Source organism: Anolis sagrei, chromosome 1, assembly GCF_037176765.1.
Source record: "Anolis sagrei isolate rAnoSag1 chromosome 1, rAnoSag1.mat, whole genome shotgun sequence".
NCBI classification, from domain to species: Eukaryota; Metazoa; Chordata; class Lepidosauria; order Squamata; family Dactyloidae; genus Anolis; species Anolis sagrei.
In genome coordinates this window covers 83707470-83730591 of record NC_090021.1, presented here as the reverse complement: position 1 = coordinate 83730591, position 23122 = coordinate 83707470, and the positions used below count along the sequence as shown (strand labels likewise).

General features: G+C 38.7%; 1 protein-coding gene across 6 annotated transcripts in view; it reads left to right on the top strand.

The window, feature by feature from the left end:
* Nucleotides 1-23122, top strand: part of LAMA2 (laminin subunit alpha 2) — a 557898-nt gene that overhangs the window by 166823 nt on the left and 367953 nt on the right. For all 6 annotated transcript variants that reach the window (XM_060753336.2, XM_060753340.2, XM_060753339.2 and 3 more), the window contains exon 4: nucleotides 21212-21454. In XM_060753336.2, the coding sequence (XP_060609319.2) occupies nucleotides 21212-21454 (243 nt within the window). The remainder of the gene's footprint in view (nucleotides 1-21211; nucleotides 21455-23122) is intronic.

The window sequence follows — 23122 nt, the reverse complement described above, 5'->3', positions numbered from 1 at the left end:
GGCAATCATCTTTGAGAGTTCTTGGAGAACAGGAGAAGGTCCAGCAGACTGGAGGAGAGCCAATGTGGTCCCAATCTTCAAGAAGGGAAAAATGGATGACCCAAACAATTACCGTCCGGTCAGCCTCACGTCAATACCAGGCAAGATTCTGGAAAAGATTGTTAAGGAAGCAGTCTGCAAACACTTAGAAACAAATGCGGTCATCGCTAATAGTCAACATGGATTTATCAAAAACAAGTCATGCCAGACTAATCTGATCTCTTTCTTCGATAGAGCTACAAGCTGGGTAGATGCGGGGAATGCCGTGGATGTAGCGTACCTAGATTTCAGTAAGGCCTTCGACAAGGTCCCCCATGACCTTCTGGCAAACAAACTAGTCCAATGTGGGCTAGGCAAAACTACAGTGAGGTGGATCAGTAATTGGTTAAATGGACGAACACAGAGGGTGCTCACCAATGCTTACTCTTCATCCTGGAAAGAAGTGATGAGTACAGTGCCGCAGGGTTCCGTCCTGGGCCCGGTCCTGTTTAACATCTTTATTAATGACTTAGATGAAGAGCTAGAAGGCATAATCATCAAGTTTGCAGATGACACCAAATTGGGAGGGATAGCCAATACTCCAGAGGACAGGAGCAGAATTCAAAACGATCTTGACAGATTAGAGAGATGGGCCAAAACTAACAAAATGAAGTTCAACAGTGACAGATGAAAGATACTCCCCTTTGGCAGGAAAAACGAAATGCAAAGATACAAAATGGGGGGCGCCTGGCTCGAGAGCAGTACGTGTGAACAACAAGTTAAACTTGAGCCAACAATGTGATGTGGCAGCAAAGAAAGCCAATGGGATTTTGGCCTGCATCAATAGGAGCATAGTGTCTAGATCCAGGGAAGTCATGCTACCCCTCTGTTCTGCTTTAGTTAGACCACACCTGGAATATTGTGTCCAATTCTGGGCACCACAATTCAAGAGAGATATTGACAAGCTGGAATGTGTCCAGAGGAGGGTGACTAAAATAATCAAGGGTCTGGAGAACAAGCCCTATGAGGAGCGGCTTAAGGAGCTGGGCATGTTTAGCCTGAAGAAGAAAAGGTTGAGAGGAGATATGATAGCCATGTATAAATATGTGAAAGGAAGCCACAGGGAGGAGAGAGCAAACTTGTTTTCTGCTTCCCTAGAGACTAGGATGTGAAACAATGGATGGCTTCAAACTACAAGAAAGGAGATTCCATCTGAACATAAGGAAGAACTTCCTGACTGTGAGAGCCGTTCAGCAGTGGAACTCTCTGCTCCGGAGTGTGGTGGAGGCTCCTTCTTTGGAAGCTTTTAAACAGAGGCTGGATGGCCATCCAATGCAATATTCCTGCTTGTTGGCAGGGGGTTGGACTGGATGGCCCATGAGGTCTCTTCCAACTCTTTGATTCTATGATTCTATGATTCCCCATCCTTCCATCCTTTCCTTCCTTTTATTCTCTTTCCTTCCTTCTCTTCTTCACTGTGCAGGCCCTTTTCCCCATGTTTTGCTACCACAATTTGTTAAATATTCTCCATTGATCTGTCACTGGCCCAGTCCATCTGTCAAATTTCAAAACACAATGTAGCTCCTCTCCTCATCCTACTTTTAGAGATGAGGGTAGTAAAATTTTTTACTTCTGCTTTCTCAAAACCTTGAAAAACCGATTGCAACATTGTTCTCTATACATAGTATGGAGTAAGAACTATGCATATATAAAACATGCAGAAAGTTTTAGCAAGAAATTCAGAAGGATAGCTTTTTAAACCAATGCAAGCAAATGCCAAAGTGTATCAAGACAATTTAATGTGAGTGAGAAAGCCAATACATTTTGCCTAATTACTTGTAAATAAAACCGAAAAGTCAGTCTTATTTGGCTAAGTGCATTTTACCTGCCTCAATGAAGTCTTGGGTTTCAGAAAATATATAAGAGTTCCTGGCTGAGCATGTGCACAAAGTAAGATCTTTGATTTTGGGGAGATTTCAGGGAAATAAAGACATTTTCTGCATATCAATGAGAACGTAACACATGGAAAAGCCAATGCTTTAGATTAGCAACAGAAAGAGAAATTACATTTCTAGTGTAAGGAGTCTCGAAAGCCAATCAGAAATTAATTTAGAAGTTAGTTCCATCTGTCCAGTTCAGACATTCATTACAACACAGTTAGTCAGTTTGATCAATTGGCCTCTTGTAAAAAAAGAGATTGAAAGATTAAAGTAGTCCTGTGTATTTTATAGGTGGAGACAAAACCATATTGCTGTTTTAACTGGCACCCTGAATCCTAGATACTCTCTCTAGTACTGCTGGTCCAAGTAACACTATCTTAAGTTGAGAAAATTGCTTGGATGGTGAGTCTGTAGTTATAATATGAGGTTCTGGAGAAGAATTGGTAAGTACGAATTTAATGGCTACTTTGAGGCATCTGTAAAGTGGAAAAAGTATGTGTCAGACCTGTTTTTTAAGACTGGGAATCCTTTTCATACTCTGTGATTATAACACTCTGATTCTCTGTGTTGTTGTAGGTTTTTCGGGCTATATGGCCATATTCTAGAAGCATTCTTTACTGAAATTATGCCTGCATCTATGGCAAGCATCCTCAGAGGTTGTGAAGTGTCTGATCTCCTTTAAATGCCATTGTTTCATCCTATGATATTCTTAGATTGGCAATTGAATAGCATTTAGGTTTTCCTACCAGAAAGCTTTAGTGCTACACAAACTACAAAACCCAGTTTCCATCGGATAGAGTCATGGCAGTTTAAGTGAAGTCACAGTAAAATCATTATGTGGTGTGGAAGACTCCTGAAAGGCTAGAAGGTAATGGGACAGACTCATTCACACTATATAATTATTTGAACTGGCACTACCCTAACTAAATGTGCAGGAGAAGATGAGGATAAAGGTTAGTCATTGAGGGTCATGCACTTTGCCCTAATGCAACTCTGTGGTAGTGGAACTTTCCAGACATTGAAATATTTTGTTGATAATCGGACAATTATGTTAAAGCTTACTTTTATCAGCCATGTATTATTAGTTGTAATTGTCATAGGTATTGGCCAGATTTCCAATATTTCAGAGTAAGCATAGAGACTACTTTTGTTTTAACTTTGCTCACACATGTTTGCCTAACATATCCTAGCATATCTCTAGATTTGACACCTTCTATTGCTTTCAGATCCACACCCTCTACATATGACAAACTGGTTGAATATATGAAAGTATTGCTCTGTAATAAGATAGATCAGGGCTTTGAAGCTAAATAGGATCAGCCTTTGCTAATACTTGAATGGGAGACTCAAAACGCTCAAACCACAGACTACACCATGCTGGCTCTCTCCTTAGGAATAGCTTGCTATTTGAAAGTAGTGACTTCCAAACTCTGAGGCAGACTGTGTTTAAGAAGCAACTGAGTTTTGAATGGGTTTATTTCTGTTTTTGAAATATACTGTAGCTAAACAGTTTATGGGGACTCAGAAGCAAACCTTTAAAACTGGATGTTTGCAGCATGTAAATAACAGTACATGGGAATATCTGTGGTCACAAGATATGATAGAATTATGGTTGCAGAAGCCATATATCTCAGAGCAGACATTAAAATTTAGGATCTTTGTGAAAGATTAAACCTATTCCAAGGGCAGCCACATTTTATTGCTAACATACAGTTTACACGGTTACAGCGACAGCAAGAGATCCTTTTAAACTGGTCCTCCATTATTTTAGCTGTCTTTTTTCTCATTACCATTTTCAAATAGTGTATACAGTTAATTTATCTGATGTTCTCTGATTACAGAGGTAGGGAGCATTGCAGGGAGCATTGTAGGGAGCATTTACAGGGCACTGGAAGAAGGAAAGCTACATTGGCCTAGAACTTGTCTATCTTTGCTTTGTTAGAATTATGAATAATTGACTATTCTCATGAGTGGATTATTGTTGTTCTGTATGAATTTGGACTGGCGCAAGATCTGTGTTAAACAATCTTAATTATAATTCTGAAATACATAGAAGGATTTAAAGCTAGTCCTTTTTTGTCAGTGGTTCTTTATGGTGTGAACTCTTACTGAAGCATTCACAGGAGCTCATTGTGGTAATGTCAACAGCCACCATCTTCAACCAAGAGGACATGGACTTCTGAATTGATCCTTTAGAGAAATCACTATATAGATTAAAAATGACCTTGAAATCCTCATGCAACTCAAGGGTCATGTTTCTCTCTCTGCCGATGTAGAATCAGGCTTGTGAAATTGAATTTAGCCTGCAATAAAATGAGAGGGAACTGCCTGGCAAGTGTGCCTAACCATAATTAATAACCAAAGTTCCAGATTAAAAACTCTCCAGGAAGTGAAGACAAAAGGACAAAGGTGTGTTATGGCATCCTTGGCCAAGAAGCAATGCCTATGGGCTCCTGCCCAAAATTACAAGCATAAGAGATCATGTGCTGCGCAAAACAGTTTTATACAATCAGGTTACCAGTTTGAATTGTCCCTCTCCTGACTCTGGCTGGCCAGAAAAAGGGTATGTCTCGGGATCCACGCTAGGATTGGTCTGGAGTAGCATTTGCATAGGAGGGCATAGCCTGGAAATATGGCTTAATCCAGTTTTATATTAAACAGAGGCAAGTTTTAGAAAACAACAAAAGAAGCATATTCAAGGACCCTTGCTTCTGAAAGCAAACAAGCAGGTTTTTCCAGGCAAACAAAGGGGGGTCTTCAGGGAAGTCTATTGTGTGAGATTAAAAATGCATTCCTGGGCAATGGCCCTTGAGCCAGGCAGTTTAGTCAGTTTGGTACAGTTAAGAGAATAAAAGTAGAGTTTATATATTTCAGACTTGGAAATATATTCATTATATAAAAGGATAAAAGTTATACAGAAAGGAACAGATACAAATGTGGTAGCTGCTTGATCCTAGTTTTGTAGTTTTGTCTTTGGGTTTCTAAGCATGAAGATGATGGAATTATCTACTAGGGCTGGGCGGTTTCGTTTCGTAATTTCGTAATTCGTTAAAAATTCGTTATTTTTTTATAACGAAGCGATAACGAACCATTCAGGAGCAACTAAAAAACAAAATGAATTTTTAAATTTGTTTCGTAATTGTTTCAATTCGTTTTGTATTCGTTTCGTTATCGTTTTGAAATCGTTTCGTTATTATTTCCGCATGTCTGGGGCAAGTTTTATAGTTGTTGTTTGTTTAATCAGTGAAAAAAAATTATAATTATCACACCAACAGTCAACAACAGAGGGAGAGGAAAGCTTCAGAAGTTCCCCCTGTCCCATTTGGAGGTTTTTTAGCGTATTGCGTGGTCGCGTCCACCATTAACGAATCGATTCGTAATTGTTTCGTTATTGTTTCGTATTGTTTTGTAATTTACGAAATTTCGTAAATATCAAACTTTTTAAAAGAAAATTTTCGGAATTCTTTTAAAAATCGAAACGCAAAACCCCCCAAAAAATGAATCGATTTTAGAAACAAATTTTTCCGTGGTTGCCCAGCCCTATTATCTACATTTATTTTGCCAGGCCAGCCAAATAGAGAATGTTGAAATGACCAAAATCCCCTTTGTTTCTAGGCTACACCCGGGGCTGTTTCCCAGTGTGAAACAGTAGCTGGATAATTTGCCTCTTGACCTAGGTCAGGTAGAGGACAATACTTCTTGCCTCAGAAATAAAATAGAACATTTTAATGGATGTATAGGAATAAAGTTTGTGGTTAGGAGAATAGAGGAGAAAGGAAAGGGTCTATAGTGTAGGGGCCTGGGAAGATTAATGCAAAAGAGGATGCTGCTTTATCATTCTGGCTTGTTACCCTTGGAAAACTATAAATTTCTAACTATAAATCACTTTTTATTAGGGATGGGAGTAGCCATGTTCGATAACACTTGCAAACTTTCAGAGTTAGTTTAAATGTGTAATTCTTAACTTTCAAGGAGTAGTCACTGAAGCACTGATGAAAGCTATAAGTGTACAGATTCTAAATGTTGGATATGATTTATTTGATGGTGTTGGAAATTTATTTTCTTCACACAGATTAGCCTAGAATGAGAAAAAAATACAAAAGTGTTTACTTTGTTTATGTCAAAATTCAGTTTGGTCCCTTCCACACAGCTGTATAAAATCCAGATTGAACTGAATTATATGGCAGTGTGGACTCAGACAACGCAGTTCAAAGCAGATTGTCTGAGTCATATGGCTATGTGGAAGGGCCCTGAGACTGTAAAAATTCAAACAGGAATACTTTTAAAAAATCAATCCAGGGATATGTAAACTTTAGATTAAAATTCCTTGATTTAAAAAGAAATCAGATTATTTATTTCATCCTGAGAATTTGTTTAGATGAACACGCCATGAAGGAATGCACTGTCACTTCAACCCCAAGGGCATACATATTTTCCCCCTTTTTCACAAGATCTGCAAAGTCATCACATGTGCACACAGGCCTCACTGTTAATAATACGCTGGACAGACCTGGTCTGAAACCTTGTGTCTTTCCGAAACACTTTCCCAAACCTGTATTACCTGTTTACTAATGTTTTCAGAAAGAGCTAACATGATCTAGTAATTCAAGGGTTGAAATATGACTCTGGAGACCAGGATTTGATTCCCCACTTGGGTGATCTTGGACTAGGGACATACTCCTGGAGCCTTTGGGTCACCATAAATTGGAAATGACTTGCAACCTCATCAGATGGGCTGCTGGAATCACACCATGAATCACCCAAATTACTCATGGTTCTATCTCACAGGGGAAGTGTTGGCTACCCAGCTTCCTCCCATTGATCCAATACAGCACAGGAAGCACGTGGCAGTTTGTCTATACTTGTGTGACAGAGCCCCACTGGAAGTAGTTTTACATAGTGATATGGGAGACGGCACAAAAGTAGAGATGAATTGATGAAGGCTTTGGAGGCACACAATGGCAAGAAATGTTTCCAAGCAGGTTTTCTGAAGTGTTTTTGTAGGATGTTTTTTAAATGCTAAAACATGCAGTCCTTGTATATAATGTTTTTCCCTATTGCTTTACAAAGTCTGGTTATACTATCTTCAGCATTTCCTTTATGGGGAACATATAGATTTTTTGGGAGATGTGCAAATGTTTGAAGTTTTAATTCCCTATCTTGGCTACCCTTCCGTATACAGAAATGTATGAATGTAATAAAATGTAATATCATTTCTCTTATTTAAGATAATTAGATTGCAACTAGGCTCTGAAATCTACCTTATTGAGATGATAAGCTTATGATGCCTCTTACAGCAGTTGTTACAAGATGCCTGTCTTAAGATTTAGAAATGATAACACTAGCTTGGTTTATGTTCTGCCGAAATGCCAAGAGACGTTTTTGCAAGCATAAGGATTAAAAGTTAATTAAAGAAAAAAAACTCCAATCTGTTGTTATCCATACTGCTTTGCATTCAGAAACAACTATTACCCAGTAGATTTCTTTGCTGAAGGTTATAGAGGGCAGAAGTACTGGGACAGTTTCCTTGTGGTTTTGCAACCAGAATGACTCAAGTTGAAATCCTCTGCATTTTACTTATGGACAAAGTTTCCTAAGACTTATTCCTAGATGGACATGCATTGTGTAGCACTGTACCTGCCATGTATAAATATGCAATTACATGACAACTTTTGAGAGTAGATATTGGTTGGATGATGCATCCCAGCAAATCAAGAGGGACCAACATCTGGTGATTGTAACTTTATTTCAACTCCAGAATAGATAGAAATGGAGAAAAGTCTGAAATTACTAAAAGCTATATGCAATTTGTACATACATATTACTCATATTAGAGATACACATATCGCTGTTCAATTGTATTTCTCTGTGTGACGCTGTTCTGCAAGCTAAATTACACAAATGGCTCCTAATGGATTTATTTTGAGCTAGAAGAGCAGGTGGGAGCAATACACGATGAGATTTCCTGCTTCATTGGATAGTGCTATGTAGATTAATGATTCATTTCAGCACAATATGAATAATATTAGTATAGCGAATAACCTTTTGTAGTACTATATTGTTTCTTGTGTCTTACAAGACATTTGTTAGTGGGTATTGCAAGTTATGGAAGTGTGTTTCACAGTGTGTAGTGTACAGATTGAGGCAATTACTAGTGGAAATGGAAGCTTTAGTACCATCATGTGAACCTCACTCCTGCATGTAATGAATTTCTGGGGAGTTTTAAGAGATGTGTTTTATGAACTTAGATTTACAATCCATGCTGTCCCTTAGGCCCTAGGAGATAAAATGGCATTTATAAAATTAAAAAATATATAACAATAAAATGCATACATACAGTATTAAATAATATCCTAAATAATGTCAACTGCTAAATACCTGGCCAAGGTTTTTGAAAAGCTTGAATTGCTTCTTTGATGCATCATTCATACCTTATTTACACCGCTGTGAGTTGCACCCGGGCTGAGAACAGCGGTATATAAGTAAAGTAAATAAAGTAAATAAATAAATATTTAAATAAACTGATATATCCACAAGGTCTGAGATTTTGACTGTTCTCAAGACCTGTGTTGATCACAAAATAACCATGAAGCACAATCTTATCTTCCACTTATATAAATGTTTGGTTTAACATGCTCTTGTGTACAGCATTTGTGTATGTATGTTTCTGTCTTTGTAGTGTTGTTCTCTATTATAGTTATACTCTTTCTATTATTTTAAATATTTCAGATTCATCATTTTCATATTTCCAAAATAGTCAATTAAAACATTATTTAAAACAAAACTAAAATAGTCTGGCTCCATTTTTGAAGTATTTTAGATTATGCTAAGCAGCAGCCTGAATTTGTATCAGGGGAGTCACTGAAATAGTTCAAAACATATCAATACCTGCGACAAAAGGCAACGGAGGCTGATTTTTATATGTAAAATAGGTGAGTGCAAACTGGTCCTACATTTTTGAACTTTTTTGTACAGATTCACACAATATATATGAGCATTGCTTTGAGATTTAATCATCAATCAAATGTATGAGTTACAGAGGAATAAAAAAGTCCCTCCAGATGTTACTAGACTCCAAGCTTCTTCAGTCACAGCTGACCTTATCATTGGTTAAGAATAATGCAACTTATGAAGGGCACAGGCTTCCAATTCTATTATTCTTTTGGGGTCTAATTGGAAACATGTTAAAGCAGATTCCACATGTACCATGATTCCATTCCCACAATTTCATGAATCATGGAAGAAAAGTTTGTGTTATAATTCCAAAATTATGTTCTCTATAGTTGTCTACACTATTACAGGTTTCTGTTATACCTCACATCCATTTCTTCAAAACAGTTTTCTGTCAAGTCTTTCAGTGCCTTTCTTGTGTCCCAGGAGTAGTAGAAGCAGCAGCGGCAACTAACTAACTACCAGCTTGTTAAAAAGTCTTACAGGACTTGCTGACTGTTTCATTTCTTTTGGTTTGGCCTAACATGGGAGCAGTCAGGCAATGCAGATCTTGGAGTAAAAAGAAAGATGTTCCAGCTTGTTCATTATTGTTAGGACTGTTAGACCATTGCCAAGAGTCTTTTAATTTTTTATTAGAATAGTATGAACCATTTGCTTTGTGTATTCAGATGCCCTTTACAAAACCCTCTGTTGACTTCTTATTATGCTTCTGCCACCAAAAACTGTTGATTAAAAAAAACGTTCTTTTTCTTGTAAGCATCATATTTTGTTTGTTGCCCAAGTTGTAACGTGCTGTTCAGCCACAGTCCCATTTGCCTTGTAAAACATTTTCTCTTTTGTACTCTGGTTGTTACATTTTTGAAAACTTTGTGATGTTTCCATGATACCTTCCATAATATAATTGGATCATTTTATGTGAAGAAGTTGGAATAGTCACTTCATGTAATGAAGCAGAATTAGTCTATGGTCTTGAACTAATATTCTCAGGCTCCATTCCATAGACCATTTATTCTGGAGGAGTTTTATTCAAGAATGTCATCTTTATGCTGCATTGCTCCTATATCATTATCTCATTCCATTCCTCAGAGATTATCCAGTCAGTTTTTATACTGAGCATGCAGAAAATATGGCTCTATAAAATCTGACTGTACACAGAAGGAAACATTTAATTAGGACTCAGGTTTTGTATTTTTCACAATGCTTGAGGCTGCATCTACACTGTCACATAATACATATACTGCACTATATGATCAGTGTCAACCCATATAATACAGTTCCATGAAGTTCAAACTACATTATTTGGCAGTGTAGATCCAGCCTCGGTTTTCACTAGGCAGTCTTGGATGTTACATAAATAACCTTCAGTCTGATCAGAATCTTCACCTTGGAAATCTGAAGATTGTTTATTTTCTGATTCCTTATAGAATCATAGAATCATAGAATCAAAGAGTTGGAAGAGACCTCATGGGCCATCCAGTCCAACCCCCTGCCAAGAAGCAGGAATATTGCATTCAAATCACCCCTGACAAATGGCCATCCAGCCTCTGCTTAAAAGCTTCCAAAGAAGGAGCCTCCACCACACTCCGGGGCAGAGAGTTCCACTGCTGAACGGCTCTCACAGTCAGGAAGTTCTTCCTAATGTTCAGATGGAATCTCCTCTCTTGTAGTTTGAAGCCATTGTTCCGCGTCCTAGTCTCCAAGGAAGCAGAAAACAAGCTTGCTCCCTCCTCCCTGTGGCTTCCTCTCACATTTACATGGCTACCATATCTCCTCTCAGCCTTCTCTTCTTCAGGCTAAACATGCCCAGTTCCCTAAGCCGCTCCTCATAGGGCTTGTTCTCCAGACCCTTGATCATTTTAGTCGCCCTCCTCTGGACACATTCCAGCTTGTCAATATCTCTCTTGAATTGTGGTGCCCAGAATTGGACACAATATTCCAGATGTGGTCTAACCAAAGCAGAATAGAGGGGTAGCATTACTTCCTTAGATCTAGACACTATGCTCCTATTGATGCAGGCCAAAATCCCATTGGCTTTTTTTGCCGCCACATCACATTGTTGGCTCATGTTTAACTTGTTGTCCACGAGGACTCCAAGATCTTTTTCACACGTACTGCTCTCGAGCCAGGCGTCACCCATTCTGTATCTTTGCATTTCATTTTTTCTGCCAAAGTGGAGTATCTTGCATTTGTCACTGTTGAACTTCATTTTGTTAGTTATGGCCCATCTCTCTAATCTGTCAAGATCGTTTTGAATTCTGCTCCTGTCCTCTGGACTATTGGCTATCCCTCCCAATTTGGTGTCGTCTGCAAACTTGATGATCATGCCTTCTAGCCCTTCATCTAAGACATTAATAAAGATGTTGAACAGGACCGGGCCCAGGACGGAACCCTGCGGCACTCCACTTGTCACTTCTTTCCAAGATGAAGAGGAAGCATTAGTGAGCACTCTCTGTATTCGTCCACTTAACCAATTACAGATCCACCTCACCATAGTTTTGCCTAGCCCACATTGGACTAGTTTCCTTGCCAGAAGGTCATGGGGGACCTTGTCGAAGGCCTTACTGAAATCCAGGTACGCTACATCCACGGCATTCCCTGCATCTACCCAGCTTGTAGCTCTATCGAAGAAAGAGATCAGATTAGTCTGGCATGACTTGTTTTTGATAAATCCATGTTGACTATTAGCGATGACTGCATTTGTTTCTAAGTGTTTGCAGACTGCTTCCTTAACAATCTTTTCCAGAATTTTGCCCGGTATCGACGTGAGGCTGACCGGACGGTAGTTGTTTGGGTCATCCTTTTTTCCCTTCTTGAAGATTGGGACCACATTGGCCCTCTTCCAATCTGCTGGAACTTCTCCCGTTCTCCAAGAACTCTCAAAGATGGTTGCCAATGGTTCCGAAATGACTTCCGCTAGTTCCTTCAATACTCTGGGGTGTAGTTGATCTGGCCCTGGGGACTTGAACTCATTAAGAGCGGCCAGGTATTCCTGGACGTTTCTTTCCCAATTTGGGGTTGGATGTCCTCCAATCCCTCATCCACTCCATCTTGTTGAGGTTGAAGACTCTCTTTTTGTGAGAAGACCGAGGCAAAGAAGGCATTAAGTAGTTCTGCCTTTTCCCTATCCCCTGTCAGCATTGCCCCATCTTCTCCTCGAAGAGGTCCTATCGCCTCCTTGTTCTTCCTTTTTCTACTGACATAAGAATAGAAGCCCTTTTTATTGTTTTTAATGTCCCTGGCAAGTCTGAGCTCGTTTTTTGCTTTAGCCTTTCGGACCTTTTCCCTACAGGTGTTGGCCATTTGTTTGAATTCTTCTTTGGTGATTTCTCTCTTTTTCCACTTCTTGTGCATGTCTCTTTTGTGTCTTAGCACAGTTAGAAGTTCTTTGGACATCCATTCTGGCTTCTTTGCACTTGTCCTATTTTTTCTCTTTGTTGGCACGGTTTGCAATTGTGCCTTGAGTATTTCACTCTTGAGAAATTCCCATCCATCCATAACTCCCTTGTCTTTTAGTATCTGTGTCCACGGAATGCTGCTCAGCGTTTCCTTCATTTTTTTGGAAATCAGCTCTCCTAAAGTCCAAAATGCAGGTTTGACTTGTCTTAGTTTCGGCCTTCCTTTGTACCTCAAATTGCAGGAGCACATGGTCACTTGCCCCTAAGGATCCTACCACTTCGACCGCATCGATCAGGTCCTCCGCATTTGTTAGGATGAGATCAAGAGTAGCCAATCCCCTTGTTGCCTCTTCTACCTTCTGGACCATGAAATTGTCTGCAAGGCAAGCAAGGAATTTGTTGGACCTTGTCCTCTTGGCCAAGTTTGTTTTCCAGCAAATATCGGGATAGTTGAAATCACCCATGACTACTACATCTCTTCTCTGTGCCTGTTTGGTCAACTGTAGGCAGAAGACTTCATCAAGTTCTTCCTCCTGGCTTGGGGGTCTACACCTACAACGACATATTTTTGAGTCCCAGTTCCCTTGATTCTTATCCAGATGATTTCAAGCTGGTTTCCCAGATTGCTGTCTTGAATCTCTTCTGCAGCATAAGAGTTTTTGACATATAAGGCTACTCCGCCTCCTCTCCCCTTTGTTCGGTTTCTGTGAAAGAGGTTATACCCCTCGATATCTACATTCCAGCGATAGGAGTCATCCCACCAGGTTTCAGTGATCCCTATGATATCATATTTGTGGTGTTGTGCTAAAAGTTGGAGTTCGTCTTGTTTATTTCCCATGCTCTTTGCATTAGTGTAAAGACATGTGAGCCCCTGAGATCTTCCCTTGAGCTGTTTAATTGGGATTATTGTGCTTTTGGTACTTGGTCCTTGTTGTGTTTGTGCAGCCCTCCGTTTAGCCTTCTCGCGATTCCCAGACATTATGGGTAAAGTAGTGTTCACAAGGCTGTTGTCCCCCTCCCCTGGTGGACCTAGTTTAAAGTGCGTCTAATGAGGTTTGCAAGTCTGTGAGCAAAAAGGTGTTTTCCTACTTGTGTGAGATGCACCCCATCCCTTGCCAGTAGGCCATCCTCCTGGAAAAGCAGGCCATGGTCGAGGAAGCCAAAGCGTTCCTCCTGACACCATTTTCTAAGCCAGTCATTGACCTGTACTATTTTTCTGGCTCTTGTGGGTCCGTGTCTTACAACAGGGAGGAGGGATGAAAAGACCACCTGTACATTACATTCTTTTAGCTTTGCTCCTAGAGCTCGAAAATCATTTGTGATCTTTTGAAACATGTGCCTTGCAGTATCATTGGTTCCTACATGAATCAACATGAGGGGAGGACGGTGATAGGGCTTGAGGAGCCTGGTGAGCCTCTGAGTGATATGGTGTATTTTTGCCCCTGGTAGGCAGCATATTTCTCGAGCCATCCCATCTGGTCTGGAAATGACAGCTTCCGTTCCTCTAAGGAGGGAGTCGCCTACTACCAAGACCTGTTTACTTTCGGGAATGACAGGGCCCCTTTTGTGCAATGTAGTGTGTAGGTCTCCAGAAAAGTGATCCTGTTGGTGTGAATTGTGTAGGTGAAAAGTGTTGTCCTCCTCCTCGACATCCCCGGTGCATTCGTCAAGGACAATCCATTGAGATTCATCCAAGAGCCTATGGTTCTCCTGTATGTGTTCCTGTTGCACCTGGTCTATGGTTGGGGATGGTACACCTGCACGATTGTGCAAGTGTGAATGTTGTGAAGTGTTGTCCCAGTCAGGGCTATCCCAAGGATGAGCCACTGATCAGTATCTAAGCCATTCTGGTCTTCCCCAATATGTTGTGTTTCTTGGTCAGGTGATAGTTGTGTGAGAATTTGGAATCTATTGTGTAGCTGCAGCTGAGCGGAAGTATTCTGAGGAGGCTTCCGGGTCCTATGTGTCCTTCTAAGGGTGACATTATCTTAGATATATGGCCACCAACTAAACTTTGGCCACCAACTAAACTTTGGGGAAAGGCTCCCCTTTTCCTAGGATTGTTTTCAGAGCTTTTCATGCTCTGTGGGTCAGTGGAAACACTGGTTTTCATAGGGTGATTATAAAAAGTCCCCCATTCTCCAAAATGGTTGGTTGGGGAACTCCTTAGTGCACCAAACACCACTAGTTAGCTAATCTAATAGGTTTCATGACTATCAGGAATAACAAGGACTGCTGTTATGGCACACATATATTAGAACAGTTATCGGAATCATAAATATATCCAAAGATTTGGAAGCAGCCTTCTTCATGGGAAAAGACCTAATTTGGCCTGGAAGAGCTCTAGATATCATCAAATCCACCCATTTGAACTCATTATTTGAGCCATAACCCAAAATGGTTGCATCCCTAATATCTAATTGACAGAAACATGGTGTATTTTAACCAGCTTAAGATTTGCTGTATGATTTCCTACATGATCAAACAAACAAATCTGTGTCCTCGTTTTTCCCATTTCCCCAAGATCCCCATCTTTTCAGTGTAGTGTAGTCAGCTTTTATTGCGAGGATTTTGAAAAAGAAGGGAAAATATTAACCCAGATATGCATATATTTGTAGTGCCGTGTCAGATATGCATAGTGAATTGTCAAGGACTATATTTTGGAGGGCTTTTGTTTGTTTGTTTTTGTTTTACTAAACTTTCAGTCAAGTCAATGAATGGAGACTGGAGCATGCAATGTATTCTATGACTCTGGGACATAAATAATTTGGCAAACATTCCACAGAAGATTTCTGGAATTCTTCTCAATCAAAGGTTTCAATGGATACAAAAGAGGAGTCTGTTAACTCATTTGCATATTTCAAAAATGACCTTTTCTGTTATATTATTAATTATGTGGAATGCTCTTTCTAAATAGCTATATATTAATTAATTCTCACAGGAGTTTTAACTCAGAATTTTGATCATGTTCTCAGCTGTACTGTATCTTTTATAAATAGCTTAACTAAAGACAAGCAGAACAGAAAGATGCATATCATATCATCCTACCGAAATAAGCACAATGCACATATCTTTCTCCAGGTACTGATACATCTCAGTCCAACACGTGCACAATATGGCTAATGCAGGTAAACTTTATCCAAGAAATCAGAACTAGAAATGATTTTACACATTTATGAACACATTTATGGCCATAAGTATTAACAAAATGCAAATACTTCCAGTCGCTAGAAAGTTTCTGTTTACTTGTAATTAATTAATTACTTCAAGGAAGGAAGTATTCTTTTATCGTGACTTAATGCAAGATAATATGCTTATTATTATTATTATTATTATTATTATTATTATTATTATTATTATCTTTATTTGTACACTGCTAGCATCTCCCGAAGGACTCGATGCGGCTTACAAAGGCCAAGGCCTCAAAACACAACATAACAATGCACAACCTAAAGCAAATTAAAAACAGTTAAAGCAATATTAAACAACAAGCAATAAAACAATACACCAGGACACAATAAAACTGGGCCGGGCCAGAGTAATGGGTACAGATTAAAAGTGCTGATGTGACAGGTGATATATAGGGATTATAGGGTAAGTGCAGTGTGCCAACAATCATAATTTCTAATAAAGTGCTTCTGGGACTTGTTGAAGTTTTCCTATTCTGGAAAGGCACATCGGAATTGTCAGGTCTTCAAGTTCTTTCTAAAGACTGCCAGTGTAGGGGCCTGTCTAAGATCTTTGGGGAGGGTATTCCAGAGTCAGGGGGCCACCACAGAAAAGGCCCTGTCTCGCGTCCCCACCAGACGCACCTGCGATGCAGGCGGAATCGCGAGCAGGGACTCTCCGGATGAACGAAGTTAGGGCGTGGGTTCATAAACGGAGATGCGGTCACGAAGGTAGGATGGTACCAAACCGTTTAGGGCTTAGTAGGTAAGCACCTGCACCTTAAATTGGGCTCGGAAAATAAACGGCAGCCAGTGGAGCTCCTTGAACAGAAGGGTTGACCTCTCTCTGTAAGGAGCACCAGTTAACATCCTGGCCGCTGCCCGTTGGACAAGCTGGAATTTCCAAGCCGTTTTCAAGGGCAGCCCCACATAGAGCGCATTACAGTAGTCCAATCTAGAGGTGCTTTTAAGATGTAACTAAACAATTTAGCTATTTTTACAGTTACAACATTGCTTGAAGAATATCAAGGGTTGGTTCATGCTATGTTGCATAGTATTCTGTCATGAAGTGAGGGAAGGGAGTATCTTTTGTAACAGGACAGTAGCTGGTAGGTATCAAAGGCTAGTACCATTCAGCTTTTAAAAATGAATAAAAATAAGATAACAACATATCTACTTTACTTACTTCTGAGAACCATTTAAATAGTATTACTTTTCTAGTTGCAACTAGTTAGAATTCTAAATAGAATCTAATGTCTTTTAAAAAGTAATATTTGGACACTTTTTATTTCGATTCTAGATTCTGCATCCAGACCTACAATGTTCAATATATACATATTATGTTATACTTAGCCCTGTAATTTTAGAAGTCATAATTCTGACCAATGGCTGTCTGTATTGGGAACTTATATGCCAAGCACTCTTATAACAGTTATGATGCTCTCATCAACAGTAAAATACCTATAATAGATGTAGCCAGATGCATAACCGAAAATATTTTTGTTCATAGTATTTCTGCATGAATGTGAGGCTATCTAGACTGCAGAATTATAGCAGTTTGACATCACTTTAAGTCATATTTCCATCCTATAGAATCCTGGGATCTGACAGGAAAGATAGATATCCCAGAAAACTACCTATTCCAGAAACCAAAAGCATTGTGCCAAGGTAGTTAATGTGGCAAACTGCTATAATTCCAAAATGTTGATACAGCCTGTGTTTCAGAGTTGTTGTTTTTAATAATAATAATAATAATAATAATAATAATAATAATAATAATAATGTTAACCTAAGGCTTTCAAAGTTTTTTCCTACCATCTGCTCATCACTGATTTCACTAGGATTACCTTGCATTGAAATGCAGTGATTTGTGAAGTTAGGTTCCCATATTTGCCATGCTCTTTTGAGTTGAAGATGCATGAATCCAGAGCATATCTATGTGAACCAAGCCTGCCGTTAATCCAACTAATTGGAGGGTTACTGTCATGTGTCTCTTGGCTGACTACCACAATGTAGTAGCAAGAAGAGCCTAAAGGAAGCCCCCTGTAGTGACAGAAGACTTCCCAAGATGTTGTCAGTGAGAGAAGTCACAAAGTTAAACTCCTCTTTTGAAAGCTCTAGATAAGCCAGAGGGAGAAAAATCCTAATAGTACTGCAGATTGTAGCCCTAAGCATGTGAAAAATGTCTTCTTTGCACAGCAGATAAAAGGATTAGACAAATCCATGGGAGATAATTCTGTCACCGGCTACTAAACATGATGGCTATATGAAATCTCTGCATTCAGAGGCAGTAGGCACCTGAGTACCTGTGCTAGGAAATGAGAGCTGGAGAGGTCTGTTTCTTCATGTCATAGTTATTTATATTCAAAAGTATGTGACTGACCACAGAAGAAGTAAGGTGCTGGATGAGATGAAAGTTTGCTAAAATTGCCAAGATTTTTTTTTTGTGGAGAGAGCTTTCTTACTTAATAGCCAATGTGGTATAGTGGTTTGAGCATTGGACTGTGACTCTGGAGACACTGCATGACAATGAAACCCACTGGGTGACCTTGAGAAGTCACACTATGTCAGAGAAAAGCATTGGGAAATGCCTTATGAACAAATCTTGCCAAGAAAACCCTGCAATAGTTTCACTTTAGGGTCGCCATACTTCAGAAACAAAGTCACACAACAAGCAACAAGTAAGAATCTCATAGGGTGGTAGGAAAATTAACTAGGCTCAAAATCCTGCTCTCACTATTCCAAACTTGGATGCTTCATTTGACCATAATCTTCAAGGTAAGAAAAACATCTAGGAATGAATGACATAATAGAGAAACATTCATTGAACAGAACTGCATAAATTGAAAGTTGTGATTTAGATATATTTTTTTACGAAAAGGAGAGACCAATTGTCTGCCTCATTCATGCCTCTTTCTAAAAAAAAACCATGTGTTTCTAATACAGGAACCAATAATATATATGAGTGAAATAGTTTAAATACTATTGGTTATTTCTAGACCAACTAAGTAATTTCTTCCTTGTCCAGTTTCTTATGAAATTGACTTTTAAATGCTGAAAAAGACTCCCTGAAATAATAAAGCAGAAATATGTTATTGTAAAATAGGGTTGTTTCCAAAGAAGAACTTTAAATTACTAAGTACACTTCAAACAGAACAATTTATTTCAAACAAATTTTGAACAAAAATATACTCTAGCTGTAGTTAAGTGGCATTACATTGTTTGCGATAAATGATACCCATTTGTCTCATTCACTATGAATGTAACTACTGCCTACGGTTTTGTCTGTCATTTATTGGGAAAATGAACAGAGTAGAGGGTTTATTATGCTAGGAAGGACAATCTAATGAGAGCTGTAACACTTAGCAACATCTCTGTTTTTGTGCCAGAGTCTGTTTTTGCCATTGTGCATCTCACAAGGTATATAACATTTATAACCAAGCCTCTGTGATCAACGAGACCATTTGTCACTCAAGGCAGACAGCATAAATTCTTTGCTGTGTCTTTATATTATATAGGTTTGAAGAGTCAGATTACAATGAAAACATCATGCTAATGGAAATTGTATTGATTCATATGCAGTATTCTGAAGAGAAGGACGTTTTTTATCATTTCCCTGATGATTGTATTATATACTTCGACTTTGCATACAACACTACTCCACACTTCAGTAGGGAAATCCAACTTGACTAAAAGGTTTCTTAATTGTTTTTTAAGGAACCCAAAGGAATACAATTGACAACTGGGCTCAGTGTGTTATGCAGCCTCTGAATCACACCTGCAGCAATAAGTGTGTTCAGCTGGCATATTCACACTTGTCATTAATTCCACTTGTGTTTTAAGTGCTAAACACATTCTTGAATGATTGGACAGTGAGTGGAGGGGCATGCTAGAGGTCTACAAGTCATGGTTAAGTAACAGAGATGGTCAATAAGAGGAAATGTTCTGTGATGTCACAGTTTTTGCACAGTGCTCAGTTTCATTGATTATTTGGAGAGTAACTGTTCTTCAACACAGCATTAAGAGATTGCAAAATAAAAATGTTAGCTGCCACCAAATGCCCCTTTAAAGCATTCTCAGATGTTTCTGTTGGGAAACCCCCAAAGTACTTAGTCACAGTAGCAAATTATTAGTGTGAAATCTCCATTTCTCCCCTTTATTCATTTTAGCACTAACACTGAAATAGCTGCCAAAACACCACAAAAAGGAATCAACTTTAATGATCGCATCTGTTCCACTCTGTAACTATGATATTCCAGAACTTCAGATGGTGTGAATGAGTAGCATTTCTTTGAAAATACAAGCTTTCCCCTGTTAATAATATGGAAAATTATCTTCTAGTTTCTCATTTTATTTTTAAAAATTCTTTGTCATTCATGATATTTCAGACTCCAGAACTTCCTTTATCCACCTTACATTTCTTTAGAAAATAATCCAAATTCTAGATTGTTTTTGTTTTCTATCATCCCTGGGTGTACTAAACTGAAAGTTGTGAAGTATATATACCCTTTCTCCTCCAGGGAACCTGAGGAAATCCTTAACTGTATTGAAAGCAAAGGTACTTTTATGCTGCAGAACAAGAAATATTGAATGATTGTGAGAGAAGGACTCAAGTTGGGAAGCTTTTAATCTACGCTAATATTTGGGTTGGTGATAGGTAATGTGCAATTTGAGGGCAATACTTGGGCCCATTTCTTCCAGTTGCCCACATATTTTACCTATTGTATTTTTATATGTATTCTTGAGAGAAAAATTCTGTATATGCTTACTATCTGTGAAACCAAATATTTTTGTTCTTCTTATTGATGTGTGTATTTTTCTCCATCTGCCTTATATTTATCCAGGTTGTAATAAAATCTGATGTATAAGCAAGGATTAATTATTAATATGTTCAGTTGTGTTTTGTTGTGTCACAATCCTAGCAACTATTTTACCAGAAAATAAATCTTTTCTAAATTATCTGGAAAGACAGGTGAAAGCACAAACTATAATAAGTGGTGATTAAATGTTCCTAATCCACTTATATGAAAAGAGCAGTAATTAGATGCAAATAAACATCACTGGCAGAATGTTCAGGGTCAGTATTTTCTTAGCCAACTGTAAAGACAATATATGAATCTATTCTATGAAGGTGCAGAGTGGCAACAATTCTTTGTGACTCATTAAGAACAGAAGGGTATTTTACAGGCTTGGTAGAGGTTACAGTATTTCCGAGCCTGCTTCTGATGTCATGGCTTTGCTGGAAATGTCATTGTCCTGAGTTCAGATCACCAGCTGAATAGAATTCCTATTCTTGGTGTGCCAAATGCCTAGTAGAGCAGGTTTGGGTGGGTATTTATACTTGTTCGTGATCATGAATTCATAGTGTTAATAAGTACGGAGCAGTTATGGATCCATAACTCCAAGGCTATGGATCCATAACTGCAATATGGGTCCATAACTGTAATATGGAGGTGGGCCAATCACAGATGCTTCATTTTATACTAGGCATTTGTTGTAGAGCTAGTTATAATAGAGAAACAATTCAGTTATCAGTGTACACAGTAAGATTTTCAACAAAGAATTTCCGATTTCATCTCTTATGACATGAAAATGGTATGACCTGATCAATCTCTGTAAATTTAGCTAAAAACAGCATTTTGTGTCAAGAGTTATTCAGCATAATATATCATCAAAAGAGCTTTTAAAAACCAGATACATTTGACAAGTTCTTGTAATGCTTTCTTTACATTTTTTCCAGGTCTTCCAGATTGCTTATGTTATTGTAAAATCAGCTAATGCACCACGGCCTGGCAACTGGATTTTGGAGCGTTCACTAAATGGTGTTGACTACCAGCCCTGGCAGTACCATGCTATCACAGACACCGAATGTCTGACTCGCTACAACATTCCTCCCCGCACCGGACCGCCATCGTATGCAAAAGATGATGAAGTTATATGCACTTCTTATTACTCTAGGATTCATCCACTGGAAAATGGAGAGGTAAGATGGGAAATCCTGTTATCAAAATGATGGCAGACTGCCCTACTCGAACATATGCATGTCCCCCTCAAGTAATATATAAATTAGGATTTTTCAACATTACATAATGAGCAAGCAACTGTGGTGCTACTGCTATAAGTGGATATGCAAATGACAAACAGTAGTCCAAACAGATTTTCATTAAAATTTAAGTATAGGTTGTAGGGCTATGCAAAAAGTCAGACATTGGTCATAAGTATTAAATGTTTTGGGAAATCCATACTTATGACGTGATTAACAAAGCCAGTTTGTCCATCCTTGAATGCTTTGGCATGACCATGCTAGAAGCTCAGGATTCATTTTAGGATCATTTTAGCAGCAGCCAAATCCCTGTTTACCACTGCCACAGCTTAGGATCCTTTTAGGAACATATTTCTTTGTGTGTAGGGTTGTTGGCATTTTTCACATCTCTAATGGGTTGGTCAACATAAATTCAATCCTTGGTGCTGAAAAATCTGTGAGCAGTATGGTTCATATATGTAAGGAGGGAATAAGTAACAAGTAATTCCCTCCCCAGTGATATTAGATCAGCCTGTTCCTTCCTGACCTTCAGAAAGAGAGTGAAAAACATGGCTTTGGGATCAAGCCTTTGGAGAATAATACAGCACAATAGATGGATTTGGAATTATGTGCAATGACTACCGAAATGGCCTGGACTATGATTGCGGATAGCGTGGTTGATAATAGTAATTGTAATGTTTTAAATGTTTTAATGTTTTCTAACCTTGTTTTAAAAAATTAATTGTATATTGGTTTTAAGGCATTGAATTATTGCCTATGTTGTAAGTGTTGCAATGCAGAACAGGAACAACCCTCTAACTTTAAAACACCATACGTTGAGTAGGAAAACAATCCTTTTTTATTGAAGATAAGTAAAAACAACAGGGTAAAGATATGCTTTAAGAAAATAGATAAGTCCAATAATGTAGGAAGATAAGCAGGAACAAACTAATCCAAGGCAGGGTTCAGCAAAGTTTAAAAGCACAGTCCAGACTTTTGTAATAAAATCCAAAGAACCAGGAAAACATTAATCCACAACATGAGTATAGACAAAGAGTCAAACAATGAACAAGAAATCTTTAACATGAATCTTCCAAGCAAGGTTTCCATGGAACAAGAACAAGGGCTTAACTGGATTCTGAAACGATGTTTCATCTGACTATATTTTTCCCTGGTGAGAACTGGTTTCGCTTTTCTTGACTGCCTCTTGTCCTTATCTCTCTAAGCCTAGCAGAACGGTGAAGGCCTTAGCTGAGCTGTCTGTTTTTGCTAAATTCCAGCCATCTATGTGTTCATTATCTATCTGCTCATTATTTTCTCCAGATATCAAGTTGTTTTCAAATCCCAAATCTTGGGAACTCTCTGGGTCAGAGAGTAAACTATCATCCCTATACCCTGTAGAAACATTCTCATGGGAAACTACACTTTGAACCAGTGTCCCTATGTCATTCTCTGCATTAATATCATTGACCAAACCATCTCCATCTTGACCCTCAGTGACATCATTCCCCACATCAAAAGCACCTTGATCCTGAAACACAAACACAGACTGAACTCCAACAATAAGCCATCTTGAGTCTTCTTCAGAAATATAGTAAAAAATAAATACATCACTTCTCACTTTTAAAA